Raw genomic sequence first — 22,528 nt, 5'->3', positions numbered from 1 at the left:
TATTTGTGTACCACTCACCATAGCCTGGACAAAAAAAAAAGGAACCACTTTATCTTGTTCCTTTCCTCTTACTCCTGGGACCAGAAAATTCAACCTTTTCCCCTTTGCCCAGAAATTGGTTTCCAGTGTCTTTATTGACACAATCAAGAACCAAATGGGGAATCAATACCTTCCTCTACAAAGACCACATCACATATGAAGATATGACCCTTTGAACACCAGCTCATTTTTTTCCAGTGTGATCACTTCATTAGATGATGTAAAGGCTTTGAATAAATCCAATATCTCTTCATAAGAATTTCCTGGAGAATCTAGGAATACAAAATACATATCCAAATATCAGTAAAAATAATATACAAGCCTAGAGCAAACATAATGTTAAATGATGAAAATTCAAATAATTTTACTAAAATCGTGAATAAGACAAGGATGTCTACACTCTTCATTCCTGTTAAATATAGAGTTTGTGTGGATGTAGGTGAGATGTAAATAGAAGAAGAAATCAAGGTATCCTTAGTGGTAAATTATATGATCCTAGACATAGAACTTAAAGACAATACCACAAAATACATACTCCAGATAAATCACTTACCAAAGTATAATAATATAAAATCAACACACCTAGATCAGCAGGCTCCTATATACAAAAATAGAACAAAACATGAAAAGAATACCATTCACAATAGTGTTCAATAGTTAAATATTTTAGAATAAAGTTAAGGAATTCAAGGATATATTCAATACAGCTTTATGAAAAAAGTGAAAAAAAAAGTAAAAAAAAAAATACCAAGATCTGAAGACCTTACATTCTTGTTGTGATAATATTGTAGAAATAGCAGCCTATCAAAAATAGTGTACAAAGGCAATACAGTCTCATGATTCATTAAAAATGAAAAAAAAAAGTGTTAAAGGTTACCAGAAATCTCAAATACCCAGGCAATCCAAAGCAATTTTGAAAAATAAGTGGTGTAGAATAGTGCAAGCACTAGCTTTCCAGATTTAAATTTGGTTATAGTGTTTGATAAAATCTATAGGAACTCTAACTAAGAGTTATCATCCAATCCTGATGATAAGACTTTATTAGTGAAGATACCTTGTACTTGACTCATAGGGTATAGAGAACTCATGTTAGAACCAACTTTTAAGTGCCAACACTACTGGCTAGCTTTCATCATACAGACATGTACCTTTCATTCTACTAGAGGAGAAAAACCAGTAGTCCTGTTTAGTTGTGATCCTTGACTTCCATAGAAAGCTTTGTTCAATGTTATAGTGGTGACAAAAATATTATGGAAGTAACCATAATATTTAAAACTATGCCCTTGTCTCCAAGATGAAAGTCATTCCCAGTACTATTAACTGAGTCACAAACGTATGGCTACATAGATCATTAGCCATAGAATTGATCCTACTACTAATCAAAAATTAACATACTATTAGATATCAAAAGATGGATTAGTCTAGTATTACTGTTATAAATCCTTTGTTTATACATACATATAATGATAGTTACATTCATTGCTGCAACAATTATTTTTGAACTAGATATTATCTGTTAAATCAATTAAGGACATGAAATATGGGGTTGGAGAGATGGTACAGTGAGTAAGTTTGCTTACTTCACTGCTCTGAGTAAGCTGAGAAAAGGTCAAATTGATTTCCCATGTGGTTGTACAAGTTTGCCCTCCCACCAGGATCGGAGGGGTTTTCCCCTTGCTCTACATCCTCAAGAGCGGGTGCTATCTCTAGTGGTTTTCATCTTAGCCATTCTGATTGTTGTACGATGGAATCACACTGTTGTTTTGATTTGCATTTCCCTGATGATCAATTACGTTGAACATTTCTTTAAGTGTTTTTCAGCCATTTGAGATTCTTCTGTTGAGAATTCTCTGTTTTGTTTTTTACCCCATTTTTTTAATTGGGATATTTCAGTTGTTGGGGTCTAATTTCTTTAGTTCATTGTAAATTTTGGATATTAGACCTCTGTCAGATGTAGGGTTGGTGAAGATAATTTTCCAGCCTTGGGCTGATGATTTGTCCTATTGACAGTGTCCTTGCCTTATAAAAGCTTTTCAGTTTCATGAGGTCCCATGTATCAGTTGTTGATTTTAGAGCCTGAGCCATTGGTGTTCTGCCCAGGAAATTGTTTCCTGTACCAATGCCTTCAAGGGTATTTCCCACATGTCTTTTATGAGATTTATTTTATCCACAAACCCAGTTAAGTTAAACAAGAAGGTAGGCCTAGGTGAGGAACTTAAATCTTAATTAGAAGAGGTAAGAAAATTGTCATAAGAGGCAGAAGGACATAGGGAACAATGATGGAGGAGGATGGGAAGGGGGATGGAATAGTCAGGATCAGGTGTAGAGAAAGACAGGAGAGACTACTAAATGGCCATGAAAATGAATGGAAATTTCCAACTTATGGTGATGAGTAGGTAAAGAGCATCTCCAGGAATAGACATAGACCTGGGATAAGGGAAGCACACAAAAATCAATGGGTGACCTTAGCTGTGATTTACTACATTGGCAATATGGAAGCTGAAGGGATCACCTACTATAGCCAGACAAAATCCCCAGTGGAGTGATAGATACACCAACCTACCCACACAATTTTTGACTCAAGATTTATCCTGTCTACAGGAAATGCAGGCCTGGTGACAAAGAATGGATTGAGAAAATAGCAAACTAATAATTGTCCCAACTTGACACCCAGGGTCTGTGTTCATTCAGAGATGATGCACCTAACCCTCAAGAGACTGGAGGTGGCCCTAGGGAGTTAAGAGGTCAAGTAGGGTTGGGGATGGAGATATCCACGTGGAGACAGGAGCATGGGGAAGAGATATGGGATTAGAACAGTCAGATGGTGGATTGGGGAGGGAGGAATAAAATATGGAGTTTAAAAAATTAAATTAATTTAAAAAAGAAAAGAAATAGTTGCTTTTGATTTCATAAAGTGTAATCTGATAATTGCTACAATTATGCTAAATGTAACATTATTTGTGCAACACACTATTAAATCCTAAATTGTTAGGGAGAAATTGTTTCACTGACATTGTTAAGAATGTTAGTATATCTCATTTATGGATTATGGATTATGAAAAATGAACAGAGGAAACTTTTAAAGGAAAATTACCAATGTTTACATTTGCACCCTAGTTTGAAAATGAAATGAGATATTTATATCTGCATGATAATTACATATTAAAATGATAAAATGCAAAACATTAAAACAAGACAAGAGTTGTGGTAGTACATGCCTAAAGTCCCAGCACTCAGGAGGCAGAGTTCTATGAAAGCCAGGGATACACAGAGAATTCCTCTGTGATGATTTGTATATGGTCCATCCAGGGAATGGCAGGATTAGAAGGTGTAACCATGTTGAAGTAGGTGTGGCCTTGTTGGAGAAGGTGTGTCACTGTAGGGGAGGTCCTTAAGACCCTCATCCTAGCTGTCTGGAAAACAGTATTCTGCTAGCAGTCTTCAGATGAAGATGTAGAACTCTCAGCTCCTCCTGTACCATGCCTGCCAGGAAGCTGCCATGTCCCAGTCTTAATGATATTGGACAAAACCTCTGAACCTATTAGCTAGGCCCAACTAAGTACTGTCCTTATAAGAGTTGCCTTGGTCATCGTTTCTCTTTACATCAGTAAAGCTCTAACTAAGAGACCCTCTATCAAAACTAAAATATAACAAAACACATACACAAAAACATCCCTCCAAAACAAAACAAATGAAACATAAAATATGATAAGTAATATAATAAAATTTGTACATAATCTTTGTTATATGTGATTTTGTGCTTTCCAAACTCATGACACGTGCTGAATTTAACTCCTGCCATGATGTGATGCCAATGGAGCCATGAGTCCCACCATATGTACTCTTTGGTTGGTGATTTTGTCCCTGGAAGTTCTGGGGGTACTGGTTAGTTCATATTTTTGTTCCTCTCATGGGGCTGTAACCTTGTCAGCAACTTGGGTTCTTTCTCTAGCTCCTTCATTGGGTACCCTGTGCTTAGTCCAATGGTAGGCTATGAGCACCCACCTCTGTATTTGTCAGGCACTGGTGGAGTCTCTTGGGAGACAGCTAGAACAGGCTTCTGTCAGTAAGCACTTGTTGGCATACACAAAAGTGTAAGGGTTTGATGATGGTATATGGAATGAATCTCCATGTGGGGCAGTCTCTGGATAGTCATTCCTTCAGTCTCTGCTCCACACATTGTTTCTGTAACTCCTTCCATGGGTTTTGTTCCCCTTCTAAGAATGATTGAAGTATCCACACTTTGGTTTTCCTTCTTCTTGAGTTTCATGTGTTTTATGAATTGTATCTTGGGTATTCCAAGCTTCTGTGACTTGTCACAGAAGCCACTTGTCAGTGAGTGGATAGTATGTGTGTCCTTTTATGATTGGGTTAACTCTTTCAGGATGACATTTTCTAGTTCCATCCATTTGCCTAAGAATTTCATGAATTCATTAATTTTAATAGCTGAGTAATACTGCATTGTAAAAATGTACCCTTTTTTTCTGTATCCATTCCTCTGTTGAAGGACATCTGGGTTCTTTCTAGCTCCTGGCTACTATAAATCAGGCTGCAGTGAACATAGTGGCACATGTGTCCTTATAATATATTGGAACATCTTCTGCATATATGCCCAAGAGTGATATTAGTGGGTCCTAAGGTAGTACTATTTGCAATTTTCTGATGAACCTTGAAACTGATTTCCAGAGTTGATGTAACAGCTTGCAATCCCACCAGCAATGGAGGAATGTTCCTTTTTCTCCACAAAGTTCCCAGTATTTGCTGTTACCTGAGTTTGATCTTAGCCATTCTGACTGTTTTGTGGTGGAATCACAGGGTTATTTTGATTTGCATTTCCCTGATGACTAAGGATGTTGAACATTTCTTTAGGTGCTTCTCAGCCATTTGATATTCCTCAGTTGAGAATTCTTTGTTTAGCCCTGTACCCCATTTCTAATATGGTTGTTTGGTTTTCTGAAGTCTAACTTCTTGAGTTCTTTGTATATATTGGATATTAGTCCTTGATCAGATTTAGAATTGGTAAAGATCTTTTCCCCATTTGTTGGTTTCCTTTTTGTTTTATTCACAGTGTCCTTTGCCCAATAGAAGCTTTGCAACTTTATGAGGTCCCATTTGTTAATTCTTGATCTTACAGCACAAACTATTGGTGTTCTGTTCAGCAATTTTTCCCCTGTGCCCATATGTTAGAGGCTTTTCCCCATTTTCTCCTCTATAAGTTTCAGGATCTCTTGCTTTATGTGGAGTTTTTTGATCCACTTAGAGTTAAGATTTGTACACCAAATTTTTGACAAACGGATGGATTAGGAGGATTTCATCCTAAGTGAGGTAACCCAATCACAAAAGAATATATGTGATATGCACTCACTGATAAGTGGATATTAGCTCAGAGGTTTACAGTACCCAAGATCCAATTTGCAAAACACATGAACTCAACGAGAAGAAAGACCAAAGTGAGGATAGTTCAATCTTTCTTAGAAGAGGGAACAAAATAATAATGGAAGGCATTACAGAGACAAAGTTCAGAGCTGATACTGAAGGAATGACCATACAGAGATTGCCCCAATTGGGGATCCATCCTATAAACATCCACCAAAACCAGACACTACTATGGATGTCATCAAGTGCTTGCTGACAGGAGCCTGATATAGTTGTATCCTGAGAGGCTTTGCCAGTGCCTGACAAATACAGAAGTGGAAGCTCACAGCCCTCCACTGCACAGAGCACAGCATCCCCAATGAAGAAGCTACAGAAAGTACACAAGGAACCGAATGGTTTTGCAGCTTCATAGGAGGAACAACAATATGAATTAACCAGTATCCCCAGAGCTCCCTGTGACTAAACCACCAATTAAAGAAAACACATTGTGGGACTCATGGCTCTAGATGCATATGTAGTAGAGGATGGCCTAGTAACTCAGCAATGGGAAGAGGGGCCCTTTGTCCTGTGAAGGTTTTATACCCCTGTATCTGAGAATTCCGGGGCCAGAAAGAGAAAGTGGGTGGGTTGATGTGCAGGGAAGGGGGGAAATTGGAGGGGATCTTCAGAGGGGTAAACCAGGAAAGGGGTAAATATTTGAAATGTAAATAACAGAAATATCGAATAAAAATATATAAAATGAAAAATGCAACATTATTAGCACAACACACTATTAAAACTAATTTGCAAAGGAAAAATTGTTTATCTCCTATTGCTAAGGATGTTACTAAATCTTATTTATGGGTTGTGAGAAATGGATAGAAGATACTTTTAAATGAAAATTACCAATGTTTACATTTGCACTCCAATTTAAAATAAAATGTGTTATTCCTATTTGCATGATAATACATATTAAATGATAAAATGCAAAACATTAAAAGAAGATAAGTTTTGTGGTAGTACATGTCTAAGATTGCAACATTCCAGAGGTAGAGTTCTAGGAAAGCAAGAGATATCCAAAGAATTCCTCTGTGATGGTTCTTATATGTTCTGCCCAGGGAATGGCAGAATTAGAAGGTGTAACCCTGTTGAAGTAGGTGTGTCCTTTTTGGAGAAGTGTCACTGTGAGTGAGGTCTTTAAGACCCTCATCCTAGCTGCTTGGAAAAGAGTATTCTGCTAGCAGCCTTCAAAATGAAGATGTAGAACTCTCAGCATCTCCTGCACCATGCCTGCCTGGAAGCTGCCATGTTCCAGCCTTGATGATAATGGATAAAACCACTGAACCTGTTAGCTAGCCCCAATTAAGTACTGTCCTTATAAGAGTTGCTTTGGTCATGGTGTCTGGTCACATCAGTAAAATCATAACTAAGAGACCCTATATCAAAACCAAAATATGACAAAACACATACACAAAAACTTCCCTCCAAAGAAAAACAAAACAATATAAAAATGATATGTACTATGATAATAAACTTTGTATTTAAACACTGTTATATGTGTTTTTGTGCTTTCCAAACTCATTATAAGTACTGAATTTAACTGCTACCATGATGTCAACAGAACCATAAAAAGCAGGATAGTATAAAATGCCTAAACGATATTGTCAGCATTTTTGATATTCAGAAATCCTTTATACCTAGAAACTTAAGATAAAAATAATGTTCACATAATTCCTATTAAGGTGTAAGATTGTACCTTTGTGAGGAAGAAAATTAATAGCTCTATCTCCAGCTGTAATGCTTGAATTGCTCTTAAGTTTTCCTTCAATGTTTGAAGAAACTTATGCATATAGGGACCATGTTCCCTGTAAAACTAATATTTTCATGGAGCCTCTCAATTCATTAATCTTGCTAGTCTTTTTCCCACTGCTCTCATTCAGAAAAACTAGACTTTACAAATATTCCATGTGTTGGATAGATTTACATCAGCCATAAACAAGCTGGAGTCATTTGAAAACAGGGAATCTGAAATAACCTAGATATTCCTTGCCCAAAGAACGAATAAAACAAATGTGATATAGTTGCACAATGGAGTATTATTGAGCTATTAAATACAAGAACATCATGAAATTTTCAGGCAAATGATGAAAGTAGAAAAGATCATCATCCAGTGTCAGATACTACAAACCCAGAAAGACAAACATGGAATGTACTCACTTATAAGTGGATATTAGTCTTAAAGTAAAGGAAAGCCTTGCTAGAATCCACAGACCAGAGAAGTTAAGTAACAATCTCACTATACATGAGAAATAGAATAGACTTGAGGGTAGACCTAGGGATGGCCTAAAGAGAGGTGGGGTAGGGGTGTTAACAGCAGGGCCAAGATTGGGAGGAAAATGGAGGGAGAGAGTAGTAGGAGAGACAACTGGAAGTGTGGGGCATCTCTGGGATTATATAGAAACCCAGGGAAATAGAAAGCCCAAAAATTCTATAAAGAGGACCCTAGCTAGCACTCGTAGCATGGTGTATATGTAGCAAATACAGGCCATCTTTTCCAGGCTAGACTTTCTGTTGAAGTTTTGGGTCACTTAAACCAGCCACAAATTCTTCAACCCATAATTAGTTGTACCCAATAGATGGGCTATGGTATATGTGGCACGGAAAATTGTAGAAGAGTCCAATGATTGATCCCTTGTGAGATCCATGCCACAAAATGGGACTCATACTGACACTGCCTGGAGGACCAGGATCCAGAGTTTGGATAGTCCAGAGAGTTAGGGTAGAATAAACTCAACTGGAAAAATGGAGTCAATGAAATGATTCTTAATTGTACTCTGCTATATTCATAGATTGGGGCTAGCACAATTATTATAAGACATGCTTCACAAAGAAACTGATTCAGATAATCAAACTTTAGGCAGAGGTAAGAAAATACTGGTCAAGAGGCAGGCAAAAAATGTAGGAGTTACAGTGGTGAATGACTCTTCAAGAAAAACCAAAGAATCAACTAACCTTGGCTTATAAGGGCTCACAGACCTTCCACCTTCTGTTAGGGAGCCTACATAGGACAAACCTGTGCCCTCTGTCTGTATTTACAGTTGTGTAGCTAGGTTTACTTGTGTGACTCCTAACAGTGGGAGCAAGGCTGACTCTGAATTTGTTTCTTGAATTTGGGACCCTGTTCTCTTACTGGGTTAACTCCTCTGGACTAGATAGGAGAGAAGTACCTATATGTTATAGGTGGTTGATATCAGTGGGATGCCTGCCTTTTTCTGAAGAGAAATGGAAAAGGAATGTAATGGGGGTAAGAAGGGAAAAGCAGGTTCAGAAAGGACTTCGAGGAATGGAGAGAGAGAAACCTGGAGTCAAGACATAAAAATTTAAATACATAACAAACAAACAAACAAACACTCAAATAAAGTGAAAGCACTATTGCATGTAAAACATTAGGTTCAATGTCTGGTCATATTTTCCATTGAAGTTGAATTTTTTAAAACTATGCCCCATATACAAAGCATCCTTATGATTTACGCAGCTTCAATGACACCGTTTCAGCTCTATCATGGACTCCGCCCGAGGAGATGAATCTGCTTCTTCAGAATATATATGAGGTAAAATGCAACTAAATTGTTTTACTACAAAGTCTTCATGAAAAAGAAACGTTATTATATTATTGGCACCAGTCATTGCATATTTAGATCAAAACACTGTTCTCACATATATTGAAATCTATGGAAAATTTAATGAAATCAATCTCTGGGCTAAGATTTAATATATGAATACAGGATAGTCTCATTGCAAGTAAGACACTCCCTCCTTATGTCCATAAAAGCAAGCCTTCTGAAGAGGTTCAGTTGCTTACACAGCCCTTAAATTCACTCCTTCACAGTTTAACTCATTGAGATTTATTTTCTTGATATGCTGTAACACAGTGTGACCTTTGAAGAATCCCACAAGCTTTCTTCCTTACACTGTGGAAACTTTCATAATTGTCTCAGGTACCAGAATATCAGGCAGTTATGATAGAGATGATGACAGAAGCATGAAAGGCCCAGGCACAGCAATCATACATGGTTTAGCTCACCCTCCAAGTTTGCAGTTCAAGCTTCAGTGCATAATTTTCCTAGTCTGCTAGGTGAGGTGTTTTTAATTGCTTAAGAAAATAACCATTGTAATTAAGAAAATATACCAGGACCTTATAATCAATCAGTGTTGATATTTCAATAAAATCACATTTACATGGAATAGTTTATATCATTTTACTGATTTATAATTTTCCTTTGTATTTACTGTACTGATATTCTTTTTAGAGTTCCTTACTGGAAGGATACAAATAGTGACTGGATGTTTACACTGTCCTACTCATTAAATTCTGTTGTAAATAGCAATGTGCCTTTCAGATAGCTAAAGAATCTCTGAAGTGTTTGTAGAATTGAAATGAAAGTGTTGAAGCATTGTCACAGGCAAAGGCTTAAACATGCTAGAAGTAAATAGAATTTGTCACGAAGCTTCCAGTCTGAGGTTAGTCTATCAGGCAGGCTGGCAAACAGGAGAATGATCTCATTTCTATTTCTATGTTTCTAATGTTTTAATCTTGATGAAGAATAGTGTAGTAAACTTAAGCATAACTGATTCTCCGGGGCAACTAATGACTAAATCATGAAAATCTCCAAGGCCATCTGCAAAAAATGATGGAAGGGACAATGAAGGTGTTTAAGACTTGAGAGCACAAATATGCCATGCACATCATTGTACAAACACCAAATCCCAGAATCCAAGGCTGAGAAACCCTGAACTCCTCTAAGTACAAAAGAGGGTGACTTGAGTTTTCTTTATAACACAGCAGAAAAGTCTGATATACTTGTATTTACATTTCCAGTGTTCTTGCTGGGATTAAGTTGGACATCATCAGAAGGACATCACAGTAAGTTGAAGTTTAGCAAGAAGTGGTGAGACATTGTCTCAGAGAACCCAGACCTGGGGATATAGCTCAGCCATAAAGCAGTTATCTAGTAATCTTAGACACTGAGTGTAGTCCTCCACATTGTGAAGTAGTGCGGCTGTGTTCTGGCATGAAATGTGTTTCTACAGGTTTTTTTTTCTGATGATATTTTATTATACATTCACTGACTAAATGACAGCTAAAAGCAGTAAGATTGTAAATACTCAGTTATCTTAAAAAGCTTTATTTTTTCTGAAAAATGGTTTTAATTAAAATAGTACAGATATATTTTCTTAGGTACATGATTTTATGTAAAAATAAATTATACTTTCTCATAAGCTGTTGAATGTGGTAATCTACCTTGTGTGACACTTGGTTTCCTCATCTTGTATTTTAACCTAAATGTTATAAGGCTATATTAGTTTTCAACTGTGAATGAATTTGCATTTTGATCGATATTGTTAAATGTTTTCCTTATAAATAATTGTCATTTACTTCAAAGTTTTGATGAAAATGATGTTCAAATCAGTTTCTTGTTTTTCTTGAGGTAGAGAAATTGCCTGATTATATTTTTATACTTAAATATTACACATACTATTTTGTATCAGATATATAAGTTGTCAACATTTTTCTCAAGGTAAACAAATTTTTATTATTTTGAAAGAAAAAAATCATAGAATTTTGTATTTATTAACATTTAATTTTAATCAAGTTTAGACAGATTTTCCAAACTGATTTAATTTACAAATATGTAGGAACCGCAGTATCTTGATGGGAATATATATCCTGTTATAAAATTTATTACCATTATTTACTGTCAGTACATTAACATTCTTACAGTTCTCCAGCATAGTGCCTCAACCTTAATTTCCTTCAATTGTCATTTCATCAATGAATAAGTTATCAAGAAACTCCAGAAATCTCCCATTACAGTTTCTTTGTTTCTCTATTTGGTCCCCTGCTGGCCTTAATTTCTCTGTATTATTTTATTACATTTCATTATTCCAACATAGCAAAATTAATTTCAAGTAATTCAGTTTGCTTTATTTGAAAATAAATCACAAACTGCAACTGGTATATGAGTGAAACTAAGATTACTAAAAATATTTCTGTTAATGCTCATAGGAATTATATGTTCAAACTTTGCAATTGAACTGTGATTCATGTAAGAATATTTTGTATAAGTTGTTAATATGAATCTACAATAATTGTTTATTTTGTTATTTTCTATATAATTGCTCAGTTATTCAAAAAATAATATTGAAAAGTACATTCTTAAATGTAAATGAGCTAAATACCTAATAAAAAATGGAAAAAAAAAAAGAAAAGTACATTCTTGGGCAATTTTCTTTTTATTGTTTGTGGATCATAGACTAACCATTTCTAATATCCAATAAAATTGACTTCCAACCCAAAGTTATCAAAAGAAGATAAAGAGGGCCACTTCATACTCATCAAACGTAAAATCGTCCAAGGTGAACTCTCAATTCTGAATATCTATGCTCCAAATATAAGGGAAGCCATATTCATTAAAGAAACTTTAGTGAAGCTCAAAGCACACATTGCACCTCACACAATAATAGTGGGAGACTTCAACACCCAAATCTCATCAATGTACAGATCATGGAAACAGAAACTAAACAGAGACACAGAGAAACTAACAGAAGTTATGAAACAAATGAATTTAACAGATATCTACAGAACATTTTATCCTAAAACAAAATGATATACCTTCTCAGCACCTCATGGTACCTTCTCCAAAATTGACCATATAATTGGTCACAAAATATGCCTCAACAGATACAAAAATATTGAAATGTTTCCATGCATTTTATCAGATCACCATGGACTAAGCCTGATCTTCAATAACAACATAAATAATACAAAGCCAACATTCACGTGGAATCTGAACAATACTCTCCTTAATGATACATTGGTCAAGGAAGAAATAAAGAAAGAAATTAACGACTTTTTAGAGTTTAATTAAAATGAAGCCACAACATACCCAGACTTATGGTACACAATGAAAGCATTCCTGAGAGGAAAACTAATAGCTCTGAGTGCCTCCAAAAAGAAACTAGACAGAGCATATTCTAGCAGCTTGACAGCACACCTAAAGGTTCTAACAAAATAAAACACATTCACCAAAGAGGAGTAGAGGGCAGGAAATAATCAAACTCAGGGGCAAAATCAACCAAGTGGAAACAAAAAGAACTATTCAAAGACTAAACCAAATCAGGAGCTGGTTCTTTAAGAAAATCAAGAAGATAGATAAACCCTTAGCTAGACTTACTAAAGGGCACAGGAACAGTATCCTAATTAACAAAATCAGAAATGAAAAGGGAGACATTACAACAGATCATGAAGAAATCCAAAACACCATCAGATCCTTCTACAAAAGGCTATATTCAACAAAACTGGAAAACCTATATGAAATGGACAAATTTCTAGACAGATACCAGGTACCAAAGTTAAATCAGGATCAGATTAATGACATAAACAGTCCTATATTCCCTAAAGAAATCAAAGCAGTTATTAATAGTCTCCCAACCAAAAAAAAAAAAAAAAAAAAAAAAAACAGCCCAGGACCAGATGGGTTTTGTGCAGAGTTCTATCAGACCTTCAAAGAAGACATAATTCTAGTTCTTCTCAAAATATTCCACAAAATAGAAACAGCAGAGAAACAGCAGATACTCTACCTAATTCATTCTATGAAGCCACAATTACTCTGATACCCAAACCACATAAAGGCACAAAAAAGAACTTCAGACCAATTTCCCTTATAAATATTGATGCAAAAAATATTCAATAAAATCCTTGCCAACTGAATCCAAGAACATATCAAAATCATCGCCCATCATGACCAAGTAGGCTTCATCACAGAGATGCAGGAATGTTTTAATATATGGAATTCAAACAATGTAATCCACTTTATAAACAAACTCAAAGCCAAAATCCACATGATTATCTCATTAGATGCAGTGAAAGTATTTGACAAAATCCAACACCCATTCATGATAAAAGCATTGGAAAGATCAGGCCCATAGCTAAACATAATAAAAGCAACCTACAGCAAACCAGTAGCCAACATCAAAGTAAATTGAGAGAAGTTGGAAGCAATACCTCTCTAGTTGAGAAAGCATGGAATTTATCCATTCTTATTTCTTTGTACAAAGCTCAAGTCTAATTGGATCAAAGAACTCCACATAAAACCAGAGACATTGAAATTTATAGAGGAGAAAGTGGTGAAAAGCCTCAAAGACATGGGCACAGAGGAAAAATTCCTGAAGAATACAGCAATGACTTGTGCTGTAAGATCAATAATTGACAAATGGGACCTCATAAAATTCCAAACTTCTGTAAGGCAAAAGACACTGTCAATAAGACAAAGAGACCACCAACAGATTGGGAAGGGGTTTTTACCAAACTTAAATCTGATAGGAAACTAATATCCAATATATACAAAGAACTCAAGAAGCTGGACTCCAGAAAATCAAATAACGCCATTAAAAAATGGGGTACAGAGATAAGTAAAGAATTTTCAACTTAGGAATATTGAATGGCTTTGAAGCACCTGAAAAAAAATTCAACATCCTTAATCATCAGGGAAATGCAAATCAAAACAACCCTGAGGTTCCACCTCACACCAGACAGAATGGCTAAGATCAAAAATTCAGGTGACAGGAGATGGTGGTGAGGATGTGGAGAAAGAGGAACACTCCTCCATTGTTGATGGGATTGTAAGCTGAAACAACCACTCTGGAAATCAGTCTGGTGGTTCCTCAGAAAACTGGACATAGTACTACTGGAAGATCCAGCAATTACTCTCCTGGGCATATACCCAGAGGATGTTCCAAATTGTGATAAGGACACATGCTCCACTAAGTTTGTAGCAGCCTTATTTATAATAGCCAGAAGCTGGAAAGAACCCAGATGTCCCTCAACAGAGGAATGAATACAGAAAATGTGATACATTTACACAATGGAGTACTACTCATCAATTACAAACAATGAATTCATGAAATTGTTAGGCATATAGATGTATCTGGAGGATACCTTCCTGAGTGAGAGAACCCAATCACAAAAGAACTCACTTGATATGCACTAACTGATAAGTTGATATTAGCCCAGAAACTTAGAATATCCAAGACATAATTTGCAAAACACAAAAATCAAGATGAAGGAAGACCAAAGTGTGGATACTTTATTCCTCCTTAGAATAGGGAACAATATACCAATGGAAAGAGTTACAGAGACAAAGTTTGGAGCTGAGACCACAGGACAGACCATCCAGGACTGCCCACCCAGGGATCGATCCCATAATCAGCCACTAAATATAGACACTACTGCATATGCCAGCAAGATTTTGCTTACAGGACCCTGACATAACTGTCTCTGTTGAGACTATAACAATGCCTGGCAAATACAGAAGTGGATGCTCACTGTAATCTATTGGATGCAACACAGGGACCTCAATGGAGGAGCTAGAGAAAGTACCCAAGGTGCTGATGGGGTCTGCAATACTATAGGAGGAACAACAATATGAACTAACCAGTACTCCCAGAGCTCATGTCTCTAGCTGCATATGTAGCAGAAGATGGCCCAGTCGGCCATCATTAGGAAGAGAGGCCCCTTGGTCTTGCAAACTTTATATGCCCCAGTACAGGTGAATGCCAAGAAGTGGGAGTGGGTTGGTAGGGGAGCAGGGCAGGAGAAGGGTATAGAGGAATTTTGGGATAGCATTTGAAATGTAAATGAAGAAAATATCTAATAAAAAATTGAAAAAAAGCATAAGACAGTTTGTAATAAATGAATGAAGGGAAGCCTCACAGAGTTGACATTAGGCTTCAAAAGGTAGATGGTATCCCTCATTACATGTGTAGCTCAGTTTTTAAATACATTAACTAGAATCCCTAGTCATAACTCTTAGATAGTTCAGTTTCTATATTTCACTTCAACATGATGAGAATTTTTTTGGAGTTTTGAAATTGTTTTCTTTAAAACTGCTTTTGTGTGTTAATGTGTGTGTAGTATATGTCTTTATGTTATATACATGTGTGTGTATGTGCAGAATAACATGTGTGTGTGTGTGTGTGTGTGTGTGTGTGTGTGTGTGTGTGTATGCATGAATGTGTCTGGAGAAACATGTCAGGCCAGAGAAGGGCATCACTGTGTGACCTCCATCACTTTCATCCTTGATCACATGGAGTAGACTTTCTTGCTGAACATAGTGCTCATATTTTTGAGCTAGGCTGGCAACTAGCAACCTCAAATGATCTTCTTACATCTATCTCATATTGAAATCCATGGAAATTTTAAGGAAATCAAATAATCTCTGAGCTCAGATTTACTATGTGAACACAGGATAGTCTCATTGCAAGTAAGACACTCCCTCCTTTTGTCTATGAAAGCAAGCCTTTTGAAAAGGCTCAGATGCTTGCACAGACCTTAAATTCACTCCTTCACAGTTTATCTCATTAAGATTTTTTTCTTGATGTGCTACAATGCAGTGTGACCTTTAAGGAACCCCACAGGGGTTGTTCCTTACTCCATGGATGCTTTCATAATTGTCTAAGTTTTCAGAACATCAGGAAATTATGACAGAGTCCAGGAAATAAGTTTGAAATGCCCTGGTTCAGGAATCAAAAATGGTTTAGCTCACCCTCCAATTTTGTGGTTGAAGCTTCAGTGCATAATTTTCCTAGTCTACTAAGTGAGGTGTTTTTAATTTCTTGAGAAAATAACCATTGCAATTAAGAAAATATATCAGGACCTTATAAATATTCAATCACTGTTGATCTTTCAATAAAATCATGTCTACATGGAATACTTTATATCATGTTACTGATTTATAACTTTCCTTTGTATATACTGTAGTACATGCTTTTTAGAGTGCCTTCCTGGAAGGATTCATAAAGTGACTGGATGTTTACACTGTCCTATTAAAAAATATTGTTGTAAATAGAAACGTGCATTTTAGATAGCTAAAGAATCCCTGAAATGTTTGTGGAATTGAAGTGAAAGTGTTGAAGCATTGTCACAGGCAAAGGCTTTATCATACTAGAAGGAAATAGAATTTGTCAAGAAGCCTCCACTCTGAGGTTAGTCTATCAGGAAGGCTGGCAAACAGGAGAATGATCTCATATCTATTACTAAGCTTCTAATGTTTTAATCTTGATGAAGAGTAGTGTAGTAAACTTAAGTATAATTGATTCCTCAGGGCAACTAAAGACGAAATCATGAAAATCTCCAAGGGCATTTGAAAGAAATGATGGAGGGGACAATGAAGGTGTTTACGACTTGAGAGCACACACATGCCATGGACATCATTGTACAAACACCAAATCCCAGAATCCAAGGCTGAGAAACCCTGAAGCACAAAAAAGGGTGACTTGAGTTTCCTTTACAACACAGTAGAAAGTCTAATGTGGTATAAATTGGCAAGTATCTCCATTTCCAGTGTTCTTGCTGGGATTAAGTTGGACATCATCCAAAGGACATCACAGTAAGTACAAGTCAGCAGGAAGTGGTGAGACATTGTCTCAGAGAACCCAGGCCTGGGGATATACGCAGCCATAAAGCACTTATCTAGTAAACTTAGACACTGGGTATATTCCTCAGCATTGAGAAGAAATGCAGGTGTGTTCTGTCATGAAAAATGTGTCTACAGGTTTTTGTTTTCTATTAATACTTTATTACACACTCAGTGACTACATGACCATTGAAAGCAGGAAGGATCTAAACATTCAGTTATTTTAAAAAGTTTTATTTTTCTGAAAAATGGTTTTAATTAAGAATAGTACAGATATATTTTCTTAGGTACATGATTTTATATAAAAATAAATTATACTTTCTCATAAGCTGTTGAATGTGTTAATTTACCTTGTGTGACACTTGGTTTCCTCATCTTGTATTTGAACCTAAATGTTATAAGGTTATATTAGTGTTCAATTGTGAATGATTTTGCATTTTGATCGATATTGTTAAATGTTTTCCTTATAAATAATTGTCATTTACTTCAAAGTTTTGATGAAAATGATGTCCAAATCAGTTTCTTGTTTTTCTTGAGCTAGAGAAATTACCTGATTATATTTTTATGCTTAAAAATTACACATACTATTTTGTATCAGATATATAAGTTGTCAACATTTTTCTCAAGGTAAACAAATTTTTATTGTTTTGAAAGAAATTATCACAGAATTTTGTATTTATTAACATTTAATTTTAATCAAGTTTAGACAGATTTTCCAAACTGATTTAATTTACAAATATCTAGGAACCAGAGTATCTTGGTGGCAGTATGCGAGCTGTTATAAAATTTATTACCATTATTTATTGTCAGTACATTATCACTGTTACAGTTCTCCTTGATAATGACTTGACCTTAATTTCCTTCATTTGTCCTTTAGTGAATGAACAAGTTACCAGGAAACTCCAGAAATCTCCCATTGCATTTTCTTTGTTTCTCTATTTGGTTCACTGCTGGTCTTAAACTGCTCTGTATTGTTCTACTATATTTCATTATCCAAACATAGCCAAAATATAATTTCAAATAAATCGGTTTGTTTTATTTGAAAAGAAATCACAAATTGTAACTGGTGTATGAATGAAACAAAGCTTACTAAAAGTCTTTCTGTTAATACTTATAGGAATTTTATTTTCAAATTTTGCAAATGAACTGTGATGTGTGTAAGAATACTTTCGTATAAGTTGTTACAAAGAATCTATAATAATTGAGTTTTTGTTATGTTCTAAATAATTGCTCAGTTATTCCAAAAATACCATTGAAAAGCACATTCCTGGGCTATTTTCATTGTATGGTTTGCAGATCATAAATTTACCATATATATGAGAGTCTTTTTTCTAGATTCGCTATTTGGACCTTTTGAAATATGTTCCACATTATATGGGATAGCCCTCCAAGGTATCACCCCAGAACCCCAACCCATTGAACCACACAAACAACTACCACCCTTCACAATAATTCACAGCAACAAAAGCACACCTTCAGCTGAGGTCAGACAGGCAACCCAGTTAGGGAAGCAGGATCCACAGGCAGGCAGGCAAGCAACACATTCAGGGACAGCCACTGCTCTAGTTGTTTGGAGGACCTACATGAAGAGCAAACTGCTCATCTGCTGCAAATGTACCGGGGTCTAGCTTCAGCCCATGTTTGCTCTTTGGTAGGTTGTTCAGTCTCTGGGAAAGCTAAAGGGTTGAAGTTACTTGACACTCTTGATTTTCCTGTGGGGTTCCTGTTCTCTTCAGGACCCACAATCCTATCTCCAACTCTCCCATTTAGACTTCCAGAGGTCCTTCCTATATTTAGCAGTAGGTTTCTGTATCTGGTAGAGCCTCTCAGTGAACTGTTATGCTAGGTTCTTGTTGGCAATTATAAGAGTGTCATTAATAATGTCAGAGATTGGTTCTTGCCCATGGAATGGGTCTCAGTTTGGTCCAATCATTGCTTAGCCCCATTCCCTCAGTCTCTGCTCTATCTTTGTTTCTATATATCTTTTAAGAAGGACACATTTGGGTTGAAGATATTATGGGTGAGTTGCTGTCCTTGTCTACACTGGGAGTTCTGCCAGTCTACAGAAAGCAGTCACTTCCTGATTCATTTTCCCCATTGCTTGGAGTCTCAGAATGAGTTGCCTTCCAAAGAGCCCTGGGGCTTCCCTACACCCCAGGTTTCTAGCAAGTACTAGTGATTACTGATCTGCCCTCCACACACACTCTATCCCTGCCACCTGTTCTATTTTCTCTTTCCACATCTGATCAGATCCCTACTGCAGTATGCTCCGCACCCCATCCTCTCTCCCACTCAGTTCCCTCGCTCTGTCCACCAAATATCTATTTTAGTTCTCTTTCTGTGAAAGATCTGCCATCCTTGTTTTGGATGTGTGGATTATAGTTTGAAAGTTTGTTGTGAATTTAATTATGCAAGATGTCTGGCCATTTTTTGACTAAAATGCCCAAGCCAATTTCAATGTTACACTTTTGTGTGTGTGTGTTTTGTTTTGTTTTGTTTTGTTTTGTTTTGTTTTGTTTTGTTTTGTTTTGTTGATTTTTGTCGAGACAGGGTTTCTCTGTGTAGCCCTGGCTGTCTTGAAACTCACTCTGTAGACCAGGCTGGCCTTGAATTTAGAAATCCACCTGCCTCGGCCTCCCAAGTGCTGGGATTAAAGGCATGCACCACCAACACGCGGTTCAATGTTACACTTTTAGTGAATGAATACAACCCCAAATCTAACAGTTTCCTTTGCAAATCATATTGCAAGTTGATAGCTATTGTTCTAGACTTGTTTCATTTAGTACTTTCTTAAGGAGCTGCCTTTTATCTTTTACCTTTTAGCAGGAAGAATGTGTGTGTCTGTGTGTCTGTGTGTGTTTGTGTGTGCGTTTGTGTGTGTCTGTGTGTGTCTCTGTGTGTGAATGTCTTTGCTTATTTGTATATGTGTGTGAAAATGTTCGTTGAAGCTAGGAAATAATTTGAACATTGTTTCTTATGGGCCAGTTACCTGATGCTTTATTATTATTATTATTATCATCATCATCACTAATCATTTTGCATCTGGATGCTGTCCCTTCCTCTCCCTCCATCCTCTGCTTCCAGTCCCAACCATACCAATCCCTCCCTCAATTATCCCTACTTTTCTCCTAATACAAATCTTGCACTTTTTTGGTTAATGTTACACAAGATATTTTATATATTATGTGGGGCTACTATGAAAGGTATTTTTTCCATGGTTTCCTTCTCAGTAAATTTGTTATTTGTTTATGGGATAGACAATGATTTATGTAAATTAATGTTGAATCCTCTCAATTTGCTGACAGTGGGTTTTTTTGAGCTATAGGTATTGCTTGAAGGAATTTTAGGAGTCTCTTATATATACTCTAATATCACCTGCAAATAACATTAAGTCAATACTACTTCATTATGAATGCTTATTTTGTGAAATAATCAATAAAAATATTTATATGTAACAGAACAAGGAAACAAATTTTTAATTTTTGCTTTCTGTTTCTGTGTCTCTGCTTTGACACTCTATTCACAAAAGTTGAAGGAGCAAGAAGAAAATTTGAAACATAAAGTTCTTATTCTGGAAAGTTTGCCATTAACTGTCATTTAATTGATATGTCTCTGCCATTTATGTGTTATGTGCAATTGTTTTTGGAAAAAGCTGTTAAAGTCATGATTCAAATCAACTACTTTATTTTCTGAGCTGTGTCTCTTAATAAATGGTGACATTTAGAAATAGTATTTAGAAATACTAAGGCCAAAGGTTTGGCACATTGAAATACTGTACAAAAGTTTTTAACAATACAAACACAAATAAAGTATTTTCTATAAAAATATTAACTTTGAGTTTCAAAAACTCTCAAATTTAGAAAATGTTAAAGTGAGATGATTTCCACATACTAAATATGGTACAGAAAGTAGTTTTCATGTAGGATTTAAGGTGGTACCTTCTTCCAAAAGAAGAGCAACTATGTCCCTCTAAAGTCCATCTTTTCCTTTCAGAATCTGACCAGAGAGCATGGAACAAGGAAATCACTCCACAGTGAAAAAATTCTTCCTCTCTGGCTTAACAGAACAACCAGAACTACAGCTGCCACTCTTCCTCCTCTTTCTTGGAATCTACCTGCTCACAGTGCTGGGGAACCTGGGCATGATCATCCTGATCCTGCTCAGCTCACACCTGCACACCCCCATGTACTTCTTCCTCAGCAGTCTGTCCTTCATTGACCTCTGCCAATCTACTGTCATTACCCCAAAAATGCTGGTGAATTTTGTGAGGGAGAAGAATGAAATCTCCTACCCTGAGTGCATAACTCAACTTTACTTCTTTCTCCTTTTTGCTATTTCAGAATGTTACATGCTGGCTGCAATGGCATATGATCGCTATGTTGCCATCTGTAGCCCCTTACTTTATAGTAGCATTATGTCCCAACATAAGTGCCTTTCAATTGTTTTAGGAGTTTACATTATAGGCATAGTTTGTGCATCAGCTCATGTAGGGTGTATGTTTAGGATTGATTTCTGCAGATATGATGTGATCAACCATTATTTCTGTGACCTTATTTCTATCCTTAAGCTCTCGTGCTCTGATGCTTTTGTTAATGAGTTGATGATTTTAATTTTTAGTGGAGTTAATATTATTGCCCCAACGCTGACCATCCTCAGTTCTTATGTTTTCATCATTATGAGCATCTTACGCATTAAATCCACTGAGGGCAGATCTAAAACCTTCAGCACCTGCAGCTCCCACATCTCAGCTGTTGCTGTCTTTTATGGTTCTGCTGCATTTATGTATCTGAACCCATCTTCTTCCAATTCTATGGATGAAGGAAAAGTGTCTTCTATATTTTACACCATTATTGTTCCCATGCTCAACCCCCTGATCTACAGTCTGAGGAATAAGGATGTCAATATTGCTTTGAAGAAAATGATACAAAGAAGATAATTTTTCTGATGAATATAATGTGTCAAATGTATCATAACCCTTAATTTTTGGCTACTACACAGTATGAATTAAAACTATTTAAATTTATTCATCCTATATAAATTTTCTTCATTTTATTAGATTTTATTACATTATTTTCCTCCCTTGGCCTTACTAATTTTATTTTCCTCAATAACTCACCTTGTGTCTTCAATTCCAGGGTCACAACCATATTCTTAACATACTGAATATTTGCTACTAGGCCTTGATATTTTTCTTGATTTTTATTTTCTCCTTTTCTATTGCATATGAGATCCAATATGTATCCATCATATTTTTTCTTCTTAACCATTCTATGTTTTATTCAGCATTTTTGCTTTGTTTAAATGCATTAAGCATACATTTCATAAATTCTTTAAGACTGTGTAAGGTAACTGGTAACTTTCTTATAATAGTAGAAAAGTTGTTATAAATATTAGACTTTAGATTTCTTTGAAATAAATCATAACACAAGTATGATAATATTGTTTATTACTTACTTTAATATTTTGCTTTTGGGTGTGCATGTGTATGTTTGTATGTTAATGTTATTGTACACATAAATGTGGATGAATATATACATGCATGAGAAGTTCAGAGGACAAGTACAGGTATTGATCCATAGAAACTGTCTCGCTTGTTTTTTAACAACAGTACTACCTCTTCATTGGCCACAACCTAAAAGAGATATCCACAGAAAGCCTGT

General features: G+C 36.0%; 1 protein-coding gene across 1 annotated transcript; it reads left to right on the top strand.

Annotated features, from left to right (window-relative positions):
- The first annotated feature begins 20,877 nt into the window (after positions 1-20,877).
- Positions 20,878-21,804, top strand: Olfr935 (olfactory receptor 935). The gene has a single exon (NM_146746.1). It carries the CDS (start codon positions 20,878-20,880, stop codon positions 21,802-21,804), a length of 927 nt encoding a protein of 308 aa, NP_666957.1.
- The last annotated feature ends 724 nt before the right edge of the window (positions 21,805-22,528 follow it).

This window comes from Mus musculus, chromosome 9, assembly GCF_000001635.26.
Source record: "Mus musculus strain C57BL/6J chromosome 9, GRCm38.p6 C57BL/6J".
In the NCBI taxonomy this organism is placed as follows: Eukaryota; Metazoa; Chordata; class Mammalia; order Rodentia; family Muridae; genus Mus; species Mus musculus.
Note: the sequence above shows the minus strand (reverse complement) of the source record. Positions and strands in the feature narration are given on the sequence as shown.